The following is a 14,268-nucleotide window of genomic DNA, read 5'->3' as shown; positions in this document are numbered from 1 at the left end:
CCTGAAAGCAATGAAATTTTTATTCTTTGTAAGAATGCTGTAAGTGTAATGAATGTTTACACCAAAAGTTAAGGTTTCAATTAATTAATTAAAATGGAATTAGTGTTTGTTCACCAATCACTAAAATAATTTGTCCCAATTAAACTTTTACACCAAAATCTTTGAAGTTTTAAGTGGTGCTAATCAAACTGCCCTTCATGTCTTGAAACAAATACTGTGTGAAAAAGGAAAATGTTTCATAAAACTCGTGCTTTAGAACTGTTATGTGTCAAAAACATCTAAAACTGTTGTTTTTTATATAATTCATTACATTAATAAGATAAATATTTATCTACAATATTTGCTGATATATTTAAAAGTAGGTAGTTAACGTAAGCAAACTTTACTTTCCCCTTATACTGAGCTCAAACATAGTAACATGTTAGGTACTCAGGTATTAAAAACTTAAAAACTGCTGAATTTTTTCTGTAATTATTTAAATACAACTCATTATTTGCCTGTATTGTTTTTTTCTATATACATTAGAAAGGAATTAACGAAAAAACTGCTCCTATTTTGATTTTATGCCAATAACAAGTAAGTATAATAATATTTGCTTCCTCGTGCAGAACTTAGTACTGCCCACTTCTTGAAATATCATTGTTTTTTGCAGTAATTTGTGCACAAGGTCTGATTGCCAAGGATAAGAGCGGGACATCAGACCCTTATGTGACCGTACAAGTTGGCAAAGTCAAGAAGAGAACCAAGACAATGCCGGCTGAACTGAATCCTGTGTGGAACGAGAAGTTTTACTTGTGAGTTCTGTTTATTTTGTATATTTTTGAGTGTTTTGTAGTTTTCTGTGTTTTGAGGTGTTTCTGGAATACATACGACACGTGAAAACATATATGAGGTGGTATATGAGTACGAAACTCACTATTGTTGGATTTAGTAGTTATACCTTTACACTCAGTTTTACTTGTGTTTGTAGCTTTAGAACTATTTTACTTGCAGCTTAGATGAGTGAGGAATAAATTAATTCAACTTTACTTTCTGACACTTAACAATTAAAATATCCAATCAGTATGACCTTTAGAGAATCTATAATCGAATCTATTTAGAAGACAAGAACTGCTACTGCTCATCATGGCTTGTGAATTGTGCAAGGGTGTCCCCCAATTAATACTTTAAATTCAGACACTTTTACTAATTCTATGCCCATATTTGTTTATATAATTACAAGGGATTGGGTAAAAAACAGCCTTTTGATATTTACACTTAAATTATAAAGACAGTTGAAAGGTTACAATACACTAGAAATTTATATCATATAAGTATCTTAAATCATGGGTTTGTATAAGGGGGAAGAGCACAGTGGTTTCAAGACCCCCAGAAATGTTGAAAAATATTAAAATTCCATCCAGTAATTTGTTTTAAGCTAGAATAACATACATTTATAAGGTCTTAAAACTCAAGAATATTCTGGGCAAAGTACATCCTAAACTAACCGTTGTGTGAGCCCTACAAAAACAAAGTTCTGTTTACACCACTGTCTTAGATTAACAGTTTCCAGACTTGTTTAATATTACTATGAGTAGTTTTCTTGCCTTTGGAAATATGGAATTTTTCCATTTGGTTACACTCAACCGTAGTAAAATATGTTACGGATATCACCTGAAAAACTTATTCCACGTGAACAAAAGGAAGTAAATTCTTCATAATAATCCTTACTGTATTAGTATTAAAATAGTACATGATGTACTTAGTGCAGCATTTTATTAACCCATTTCTTTTACTTTAATGAACAGTTGGTGGAGTTTGTTTTTTTCTGGAATTAGAAACTGCTTTTGGTTAAATTTTAGGGTTGCAATGATAAAACTCCTCTTTGAACAAAATTATAAAACATCAGCAAACTTATGACATATAAAATTAAATCGGACCACCAAAACCAATATTACATCTGATTTAAACATTATATTTTTATAAAAGAAGATGTACATACTTTTAAGAAAGCTATATAATCCATTAAATAGTTTTCATAAATGTTTCATTTTTTCAAATCCCGTACTAATAAGTATGTTAACAGCCAGATACTATTATTATATACAAGGTATGTAAAATGTTTGGAATCGCCTTATTATTATTTTTAGAGTTTCTATTTATTTTAGATAATTTATACATGAAAATTTATAGATTATCGTTTGACATTTTTTAGAATATCAGCAAATGCAATAATAAAAGTGGAAACATAACTTCAAAACCAGATTCATTGCAAACTCTCATCTCAAGCAATGGATAGGACGGTTGATCTACCATTCCATAATAGAACAAAAAGACTATTTTCTTCAAAATATGGGCAGACTGAGAAATGAGTTAAAGACCCATTTACTTCAATCTTCTCATCCATACATTGTTGTGGTAACAGAACATGGGCATAATTCAGAAAGAATTCAATGTAATGTTGTATTCCCTAGTATGATGTTATTCCAACATTGGAAAGTCACATCACCAAAAAGGAGGGTGGCCATTTTCTAAACCAATAGGGCTGAAATAAACGCACAAACCGTTGAGTTGGAAGGCTTCAGAGTTGAAATGGTCCTTGAAGTGGTGGCAATTAAAAGTCCCTCCTCTCAAAAATGGATGTCTGTATGTAATTGGGATCACCCACCTAGTAGTTCTCTGAGTGAGAATCTAACATTATTAAATGAACTTCTGAATTCTATTCCCACAGATAGAAGTGATATATGTACTGTGGGTGACTTCAATGTTGACAGACTCAACAAATCTAAAGAAAGAGAAAATAACATTCTCGAGGACATAGTGTTCTCTTTCAATATTCACAGACTCAACCTTCCAGTTACAAGAATAATTACAAATTCTTGAACCTTGATATACATTGTTTCCACCACTCTGAACTCAAGTGAAATTAAAGTGGAAGTTGTGCCGACTGGTCTATCAGATCATAATGGTCAGTTTTCCTGACTGAAACAGAATTTGGGGTTTCATTACAATGGAAAAATTACAATTATGATGTATATTTACAATTTTGCTTTGTTTTATACTAGTATAAATTAATACATAACAAAAACATGTAATAATATTTTTTAACTAAACTACTATCTTAACTGATTTTTTTAGTAAATATGCTATTTTAGTCACCTTTTTGTAGTTAGAAAAACCAGGGTGTGGATTCTAGTTAACACTTTTACCATGCCATTTTTTAATGATATTAAGCTTCATAGTTAACTATATTATTTTAGCATATTTAAAATAACTTTAATGTCAAATAATTATCAGCATCTGCATGAAAAATAACTGGGTGGTTTAAACAAAATTGTATTTTAGTTCAACTAAAATTTTTGATGATTTTACATACTTTCTTGCTATGTATGAAAAGATGTAAGTATTCTCTTGAACAATTTGAATCTATAATTTAGGAATCAAGTTCCTTCTTTTGATTACTATTAGAATGGATCCTTCATTATTGTAGGGTGGATGGAGGATTCATCCTACCCCGGTTGTAGATTTCGTGCAACCAAAGCACCAACTTTTCCAAACAACACCTGGTAAAGCCGTATTAAACTGAAAGCTCCACTTCCACTAATTTAACACCTGCCATCACATGGTCTGATGCATTCTGACACATTGATGTTCTCACCAAGTCAAAACATGGCTGGACGAACATAAAACAACGTTTGTGCCAATCTGTCAAGGCTACACAACATAACAGGCAGTGACGGATGGGCTTTTACGGTATCAAACCATCCTGCCTGGCGCCCAGCGGTAAATCCTTAGTGAAAGAGGATTTAGTTTGTTTTATGCAACTTGTGTGACAGAACTGCACAATCCATCTCAATTAACGTTTATCAGCTTTGTGGAACATTTTGTTGTTCTAACGTAGCCACTGATTTTTCTATAAATGTTAATTATTTACTGGAGGAATATAATATACCGGAGAAAATTTGTATAAAAAACATAAAATAAGGTTATTATTTTTAATTCAGACAGTTTCTGATTAAATTTTAATTTACTTCAAGGCCAATTCTTATCAATTTAGGATTAAACTTTAACACATATTTAGACTCTCATTGAGTTTGAAGCAAATTTGTTTCAAGACTAAATCAATAATTGATTTTACATACATTAACAATGTCAGAGTTACTGCAAAATTCCAAACCTAAATATTCTTATTAATATTTATCACAGATAATGAGCAGTATCTTAAAACCACCAATTGTTTATTCAATAATTTTCTAAATGTTATGTTGTTAAACATTTTTTGTTACCAAGGTATGCATTAATAAAAATTTCAAAACCAAAATTCTATATTTTACGCAATAATTATAGATTACATTGAGTACATGAACAATATATAAACAATAACTAGAGTTTATAACTATTTTTAAATTTCTGTATGACATAAAAGCAACTAATAAAGAGATAGTAATAAAACAGTTTGACTAAGCACCAAAACAAATTTACCAACTGCAAAGAACTCCTTTATTGGATAAACTTTAAAGTTCCTTATGGTTTATTTCATAGAAAACCATTGGACTCAAATCACTGCAAAGCATTATTTACTGATTTTTAACACAGATTTTATTTTATTTATAATGTAAAGAAGTAGTTTAATTTGCAAAACAACTTGCCTTATTTAGTGAAATAGGCAAATCTTTTATAGATATTAAGAATAACCTAAAACAGAGCCTGAGAATCACCCAATTAATCTCAGATCACACCACACCTCATTAACACAAGGTTTTATATTCAATTACTAAGGCATCATTTATAAAATAAAAAAGACGTCTTGCACAGACAACTTTCTCATAAAAATGAATGATTTTAAAAACCTAATGGTCTGCTATAACCACAGAGAGGCCTAAGCAAATTATGTGTTTCAAAAGCTGTGAGACATAATTTCTCCATACCTAATACCTCAACATTGCCATTTGACTTATTTTTTTCTATAATAATACTAGAATATAGAAATAGTTTTATTCTTGTACAGGAAACTGCTTAGCTGATCATATACTAAAACTTCAATGATTTTAGACAAAAGGCCAAATATCACTGAACGTTTCTTTTGGGATGCAGATACTTGGTACATTATTTACTATACTGAATGAATTTCTTTTAATTACAGACCATGCAATTTATAGGCATCTTTTTCTACAATCTGTACTTCGTGACTTCACATAATATATATAGTGAATGTGTGACAATACTGAGAGTATTAGCAGTCAGAATGATATATCTAAACAGATACAGTATATGATAAGTAAAGTTTTAATCTGTTATTTTAATAGCTCATTTAACTTTAGACTTTTAATAGGGGTTTTTTGTGAAGTGACTACTTTATTTGGCAGGCTATGGATATATGTTTTGTGCGGGGAAAAAACTTTCATTTCACGTCATGCTTGCTCGCTCTGTAACTGCTAGGGGCAGCACTATCAAGGCCATTTTGATGTCAGGCAGGGCGTTTCTCTGTTCAGTGGCTGTCCAGGCGTACTAGTGAGAAGTTACTGTTGATCTTTATTGAAGTGACTACTTTTTTGGTGGGCTATGGATTAGTTTGAAAAAATCTAGAGACTACTAATTTATCTATTAATGAATCGAACGACAAATTTATTAAATTACTATGTCATTTAATAGCGGTATTTAAAGCTCATTGAAATGAAAATTGAAGTTCAGCACAGGTAATATTAATTCCTATTCAAGTCCTCTACTAGTTTCGTCCTGACGAGATTAAAAATAAATTGATTGGATCTTTTCTAGCTAACAAAGCCGTAATGTAATCCTGGAAGAAAATTAGTCTTTCTGCTGATTATAATTATAGCCTTTACTCAATTACATTGGGCCGTACCTTACATCACTTAAAAAAAATGATTTAAAAACAAATGTTTATAAAAAATTTTCTGAAGAAACGTTAAAACCAATTACTGACTTTTTAAAAGATAAATTAAACAAACCATTTCAAACAAGAAACTTATAAGTACAACAAGATATTCAGTAAGATTTTATTCCAAAATTTTTATTTCTTATTTAAGTAGTAGTTATAAACCCGTTTAACGTAATTTTATTTTGTTAATATAAAAATTAAGTAATTATTTTGGAAATACAAGATTGTAGTGAAAATTATACTGACCAAATTATAGAAACTAATATAAACAATAATAATCAAAATATATAAATTTTTTTAATATTTAGAAGTCAGTGATCATAGTAAAATATTAAATGTAAACAATGTTACAAACCATTTATAATGTATAAAATGAATAGAAAATATGAAACTTTTTAAAGAATTGAGTCTAACATATTATTTTAAAATATAAAAAATTACCATTTACTAGCAAGCATACTTTTTCAAGATATGTTTTCAAAGTCTGTTATAAGAAGTAGTCAGTTCAGTAGGTCAGTCCCTCAACTGCTTTTCTATTTTTTCTATTATCTAATTGTTACTTCACAAGACTCTTATTAGTAATTTTAGACAAACAGCTTAGTCTAGACAAAATCACATTTCATAACAGTTAAGTCATGGAAATACCAAGACTGCTTCTCATGTTTGCTTTGCATTGGTTTGGACATTATTATTATTTAAAGATAATTAATGTTGTTTTTTACATAGTGAACAGTAAAACAAAACAGCTAATTTTCCTATGTAAGTCAAGTTTTTACATTCAAATACAATAAAAAAATAGACATTCAAATTAATTTATCATCTATAACCATTAGTCTCCTATAGGAAACAATAATAATAACTGATTATGCATCGTTTTTCTGAACTAGAAATTTTGAATATTCAACTAAACACTAAGAAGCAGCTTTGAAAGGGTCAATATCAACCCTTTTGTTTCTTACATTAGCCTTACTGTTGAAATAAGGTTTTACATTTTTATTTGGAAGAGGTGTTTTTTGTAAATACCAAATTAAATACATTTTTCAGTGAGTGCCACAACTCTTCTGACCGGATCAAAGTCAGGGTTTGGGATGAAGACAATGATCTGAAAGCTAAACTTCGACAAAAACTGACGAGAGAGTCTGATGATTTCTTGGGTCAGACCATAATTGAGGTAAGATTGTTATAATTCACATTCTTAAAGACTTCCTTAATGTCTGAGGGTGTATGTGTAAATAGGAGAAAGTATTCATGCTTCTCTTTTTTCTTCCCAACACAGAATGCACAACCAAAATTTGCTTCAATTGAAACATTCAATATGCGTGTTTTTACTAAACTAATACAAACACAAGTACTTTATTGAGATAATCCAAATAATAAAGAACTTCAAGAATGTTTTTTTCTAAGACTTAGTAGTGAATACTTCAATTTCAAATAGCATTATTCAAACAAAATGTACATCAGTGTACAAAGAATAGTGTCATTTTGTAATTTATAGTTACAATATGTTCTAAAAACTAGGTCTTATGTACTACACAATTATTTTACAAACTTTATTTACATGTTGTACAACTTTTCAATTTAATAAAATACTTCTTTAACTAATAAATCCCTTAATCTATTCTTAAATTGTTAACGCTGATTTTTCTTCTTATCATATCTGGCAATGATCTAAGAATTATGGTTTACCTTCAACTGATAACTTACAAAAAATTATTACTTTTCGTGTTGACTTTGACGTTGGTTTCACAGAAATTCGGCTAATACTATCATTATTATTCACGGATCATTACTCCTATATCACAAAACTACAACAATTAAAACTTGTGTCTGTAAATGAATGGGCTTATGCAATACATTAAGGACTTGTTCACACAATAACTAATCTTTTTAATAGACAGAAATTAAATTTAATACACAGATCTCATGAGCGAGCCTCATTCAATGAAAATGTTAAGGTGGTGGAACATACCTACTATTTGTACAGATTTTATGTCTCAAACATTATATGTGATGCTCAAAATGTAAAAATTTTTGAGAAGCTTTGACCAAACCCAAATAAGTTTTGTTTTTTCACGTTTTTTTTATCTTGTATAGTATCAAGATAGTGCCCTTTATGAGTTTAGAAAGTGAATAGTTATATCTTAGATCTCACGAATCATAGTAAAAAAGGGCTTTAAGTACCAAGATCATTTAAAATATCTTTTAAACTATTGTAAACAAAACGCACAAATCAAAACAGATTTGATACTGACAAGAACGTAGCCATTAAAAAATTTTGAGGGGTTCAGACAACTGATATTTTCTCGCAGTAGACAAAGATTAAGGCCCCATTTTGTTCCTTCAAAAGTTCTTGACCCATTCCTTTCTCGAGAACAATCTTTCATCAGTACATGTCAGTAATACTAAATTATTTACATAATAATAATCGTTTAATAAAAACGTAATTGACAAAAATGGAAAATTTTGGGGAGTTTGGGAACCCTTAGACTCCCTCGCTGGTTATGTCCTTGGATAATGACTTGATTGCATTTAATATGCTCGAATGTTAACTATTCAATTGTAACATTCAATGCTGGCCATGTATACTAAAATTAATTTGGGAAACATTGTCTCAGGTATTCGACAGTATACATAATTAAGTTAAACCATCTAAAAGAATTAAATGGAAAATGGTTTCATTCATAATGGAACGTTCATATAGTATATTCATCAAGGTATAATACAATCCAGAGAGAAATAAGTATTTTAAAAGAATGTACGTATTTAGAAACAACTTACTTCTTTATAATCCTTAAAATTTTGCGAGATATCGAGATAAACGAGCTTTCTAATTTAAAAAATAATTATGTACTACTGTACAAAGCATTAGAGCCATTTTCTTATTAATGTTCTACGCTTGGCATTCAAAACTATTGACGTTATCTTCAATACAATGCTTCAAAATTAGAGCTACACATGGAAACTCTTTACCTGTAACTGTGAAAGAATTTTCTTTCATTGAATACTAAAGTATCTATTTTCTCCAGGTTCGTACACTGTCGGGGGAGATGGAAGTCTGGTACAATCTGGAGAAGAGGACGGACAAGTCAGCGGTGTCTGGAGCTATCAGACTGCACATCAGTGTGGAGATTAAGGGAGAGGAAAAGGTCAGCTTAAACCACATTCTCGGCAAGAAACAAAAATGTTGCATGATTATAAGAAGAATAACAAATAATATCAAAATATAGTAAAACTTCCTCATGTTACAGATTGGATGCTATGTTTCACATTACCATAGTACTACATTGAGTTCTGATCAAATAGTTGAGATTGAGATATCATATAGATCTTCAAGGTTGTAACAGAATTTATTGATTATATCCAATTTAAATCTTTCTTGAAAAATAACTTTTATATTGTTGCAGTTATTTCATTTTAACCTACACATACTTGGCTATAACTAGTAATAATGTAAAAATCAGTAATGTTTTAAAAACCAATTTAAAATCAAACCTTTTTCAGAGCAAAAAATTGATTTTTTAAAAGAATATAAGTCTTACAGGTTACATTGTTAAAAATATTTAAAACAAAAAATATTTTCCATTATCTTGTTAAAAAAAAGTAATAAATAGGACTTAGTTCCTGCTTTTTATTCAAAATCAGATTATTTATATTATGGACTGAACTGGACTTTACTCAGAATGAAAATTAAAAATTAATGTTTTAGATCTTTTGAACCAAATTATCTAAATAAATGCAGTACACACCATTCTGTTAATGTACCTATCTAATAAGCTATACAAAAATGTTTAGTTTTTTATCTTGTTTTAATAAAAACGTAAGTTTGGGAAAAAACCATTTTTTTATTTAAAATTAAAACATTTATCCAATTTACCATTTATGATATGTGAAAATTCAACATCAAAGAACTAAGGGTTGAATTTTGTCTCCACAAATAGGTTGCGCCTTATCATGTGCAATATACGTGCCTTCATGAAAACCTGTTTCACTACCTATGTGAGGAGAACATGGGGATAGTGACTCTGCCGCAGGCCAAGGGAGACGATGCCTGGAAGGTGTACTTCGACGAGCCTGGCGAGGAGATCGTGGACGAGTTCGCCATGCGATACGGCATCGAGTCTATCTACCAGGCTATGACGTAAGTTACTTCTCTAAAATAGAATAGAGGAGGTCCTTTCTTTCCTCCTTCCCACCACCATAGAGTAGAATATTCCTTTCCCATTTTTGGTAGACTTCCCTTTCTTTTGGCGGACTCCCCTGACATAGAGAACATTTGCTGAAGCCCCTCCTCCCCACCACTAGGTTCAACATAGGTGAGAGGTTTTTATCTAGAGTAGACTTGTCTAGCTTATATATTAAAGCCAATAACAGTAAACAATTATTATTATTTAAATGATTCAGTATTACTGACATGTACTTCTGAAAGATCATTCTCAACAAAGAAATAGATCAAGAACTTTTTAAGGAACAAAATGGGACCTAACTCTCGGTCCACTAAGGAAAAATAGCAGTTGTCTGATCCCTCACCCCAAAATTCTTTCCTGGTTATATTCTTGCAATGCAATATAACTTCCAGTACTGTACTATCTTTTGAACACTATTTTGCAATTCATTATATTACCAATTTCGTTTAAAAGTTCTTCGTCAATTTCTGACCTACATTAGATGAAACATCGCTCTCATGATCTGATACAATAGCACCGTCATACTCTCATAATACGTCTCATATCATCTGATATATCTAAGTAATTAAATCTACCTAATTATCTAATTTAAAGTGCACACTAAATAAATAAAACAATAACAAACTAAATGACAAATAACTTTATTAACAAACAAAACTACTAGGCCTGACTTATGCAAAGGAACACAACTGTGATGAGTTATTTGTTTGCATTATGTACATGTAAAATGTCAGTCATGCAGTAATAACAACCTAAGAAAATTAATATTCCTTTAATGTAGATCTTACATACAAAGTTTCAGCATTATACATACATAATAGTATATGTAAAAGTCAATTACAACAAAATAATAAATCTGGTCACCTATGGTGCCCATCAGACTAAGTAAAAACATAAATGGGCATCAGAGGTGGCCATCAGATCAGAGAAGGCATTTTTATTACCAAACTAAAACAGTTAACTGAAAAATATAAATGAGCCCCAGTATGGCCACAAGATGGCAAAGAGTTAAAGATTTTTTATGGTTTTCTTATGTACTAAACATCAGTGATACTTTTGTACTCCAGTTAATTTTGCAGGTTGTGTAAAAAAGGAGTAATTTTATACCAGCAATTAGGCACCTCATCTTATTTAATTTGTGTAGATTGTTATTTTTATAACAAGGACTAAGTTAATTTTGTTTGTATCTCAGGCAATATTTTACTAATATATTTTTATATCGAAAGAGGATGTTTCAATAAATATTGAATAAAAATTCATTTAAACCCATTAAATGATGACGTTTTGAAAGTTCAACAATGAAAACAGAAGATATTTTAAATATTCCTATGATAAATGAGATTTAATGTTTCAGTGTATTATCAGCATAGCACTCTGACTTCCAATGTCAATCACAAAATGTTATTAGTTTAGTAGCTACTTTGCTCTTGTAAAAGAAACTGAACAAAGTAATTATCGCATTTTAGCTGAAATGAAATACAGACTACATGTGTTTTATGTATTCTTGATGCATTATAGTTGATAGGGTTTGTTAAAAAGTACAAGACAAGGTATAGAAGTACACTACACCTCACGTTACAAAAAGTCTTCACTGGGCTTGCATGCAAATTTTCAAGTCTAAATTTCTTTTATTGATGAGTTTGTGAAACTTTTATGAATAAAACTATCACTATCGCTTGAAGCAAAAATATTTCTGAATTCGTCGTTGAGTGTATGTATTTAAATAAAATACTATGTTTCCAGTCACTTCCACTGTCTGTCGACTAAGTACCTGTGCCCTGGAGTGCCTGCTGTAATGAGTACACTCCTGGCGAACATAAACGCTTACTACGCACACACCACTGCGTCTTCCGCTGTTTCTGCTAGTGATAGATTCGCTGCTTCCAATTTTGGTGTAAGTATTCTTCTATTTGTGAAGCACAATGAAATGTAAATCTGAATAATTATCCACAGCATTACCAGACTGTTGGTAAACTTAGTTCTAGTTATTCAGTATTCCATATAAACTGAAATAGCTATCAAAATAACAACGGAAAATGAATAGGTACTCTCTCTTCCAAAACTGGAAGTTATACATAAAAACAGTAAATTAACTGGAGGTGAATAATGAGTGAACTTTGGAAAAATGAAGAAAGAACTTGCTCAGATTTGTTTCATTCAACAACATTTCTATGGCTGTTGAGTAGTAAATCTACTGTAGCAACAGCACTTCCATTTGTGTATTCCAAACACTAAACTCAGTAAAGTGCTCTCTTAATTAAACATGGTGATGAGGAAGGCCATCCCTAACTAGTTTTTCAAAGGTATCATATACTATATGAATAGTTATTTGAAATTTCGATCTTGAATTTTATACTATTAATAAAGATAAAACTCTACTCTCTTGATATCTCTATCACATAGGTTGGGGAAGGAAGGTTTGTGGTTTGTTAATTTTTAGTTTGTGAAATCTATACTCTATATCTATCTATACACCACGCCAACATTTTTAATGTGCCAAAAAGTAAGCCATATTGCCTTAGTCATATTCCTTAAGTTTTACAATTAGTTCAACGGGCATATTAATTTTGATTACTGTATAATATCTTACACTGTAGTTTCGATTCCTGGACTAGTTTCACTAAAGCATACATGGGTATATTTGTGTCAACAGTGAATACATTTCAACAACTCAGTTTGCATTACATCAACTCACACCTTAACAAAGTTCTTATGGACATACTTGAGAAAATTCATGACTCAATTCAAAATCTTTATATTAGTCTCATGCGTAATACATGAAATACATATGACTATATTTATTTTAGTTACAGAGTTATATTACAAATGTGTTTACAACTTAATATAATAGATTTTCTGGAGAATTGTATAGCAATACAATTTTAATTACATTACATTAAGATAATTTTATATGTGACAAAATTCTTCTATTGAATAAGAAGCTTTGTGTAATAGATATATTTTTAATTAACCTTTAAATTTTACAATATTGAATTGGTGCAGAATTTCAAGAGGTAGCTTATTATAATATTTATACTTCTTTTATGAGGGTTCCTTGTCGTAATACTGAAGCCGGTGGATTGCCGAGCACATTCTATCCTTGTCACAAGTCTTATTTTTAAATTAATAATTATATGATATATATGGCTCAGAAACAGCATTATCCTGATTCAGTGGCGTATACAAGAGGGGTGGGTTTCCTGGAACTCAAGCACTCCCAACAATTTTGAAAGACAAACATTAAAATTGCAATTAGTAGTTTGCTTTAAGCTAGTACTCATTTATGAGGTCTTAAAGTTCAAGAATTTCCCATGGAATAATCCCAAGCCACTATTTTTAGAAGGTATTTTATACTTCCTGAACTACCCAATGTGTAAGCACCCTCATCCCCAAAATAATTTTCTATACACGGCATTGTTACTTGCATTAGCACTTTTAAACCTAATTAATATTTTTAATAGATAGCAACACAAAGGATAATATCAAATAAAATTACTGAATGCAGACAAAATAAATGGTTTTTAATGTTACCAAGTTTGAATTATACGGCATTTTACGAAGAGCTAATGTTCATTTCATTATAAAAATATTTTACACATAAAGCACAGCTCTGTATTCATTGTGCATGGTTTAAAAAGCATATACAATAAAATAGACAATTATATGTTAATATCATCTTTATTAGCGGTGGAGGAAAGTTCCTGAAATATGACAGCTGTTGAACAATGACTTTAGTTGATTCTGTCTTCTGGATTAGACATGGAAGCAAACTGCTATTGATGGGATTATATAAAGTTATGGACATTTCTCTAAACCTTAGAAAGGCAGAGTCAACTCTTATCCCATGTCTCTCTCTAAAAAGAACCAACAATTAATTTTAAAATACAGCATGTTTCTGGTTGAATGTCGTGTTATTTATCTGCTGACTACAATTGAACATTCTCCTGAGTTTAAAGGCTGAAAAAGAATTGTGCGCAATAAATATACAAACTTCCAACTCTGCCCATTTTCAAGATCTGTTTTAGTTAGTTCTAAACCATTATTAAGCTATGCACAGCCTTTGTATGGTTAAATAACCATATAATACACTGTACTGACTAAGTAAGATGGAATTATGAGTTTAGCTCCAGATCACCTTCATTCCTAAAGAGATTTCTTCAGAAGAACATGACTCCAGATTCCAGGAGTCTGAGACAGCGTCAGATA

The 14,268-nt window shown here is 30.5% G+C and overlaps 1 protein-coding gene across 7 annotated transcripts in view; it reads left to right on the top strand.

Moving 5' to 3' along the window:
* LOC124365823 overlaps positions 1 to 14,268 on the top strand; it is a 213,786-nt gene that overhangs the window by 151,709 nt on the left and 47,809 nt on the right. For all 7 annotated transcript variants that reach the window (XM_046821868.1, XM_046821866.1, XM_046821867.1 and 4 more), the window contains 5 exons: positions 653 to 794; positions 6,923 to 7,049; positions 8,905 to 9,024; positions 9,817 to 10,016; positions 11,806 to 11,956. In XM_046821868.1, coding sequence (XP_046677824.1) covers positions 653 to 794; positions 6,923 to 7,049; positions 8,905 to 9,024; positions 9,817 to 10,016; positions 11,806 to 11,956 — 740 coding nt within the window. The remainder of the gene's footprint in view (positions 1 to 652; positions 795 to 6,922; positions 7,050 to 8,904; positions 9,025 to 9,816; positions 10,017 to 11,805; positions 11,957 to 14,268) is intronic.

Source organism: Homalodisca vitripennis, chromosome 7 (assembly GCF_021130785.1).
Source record: "Homalodisca vitripennis isolate AUS2020 chromosome 7, UT_GWSS_2.1, whole genome shotgun sequence".
Classification (NCBI taxonomy): Eukaryota; Metazoa; Arthropoda; class Insecta; order Hemiptera; family Cicadellidae; genus Homalodisca; species Homalodisca vitripennis.
This window is presented reverse-complemented; position numbering and strand designations above follow the sequence as displayed.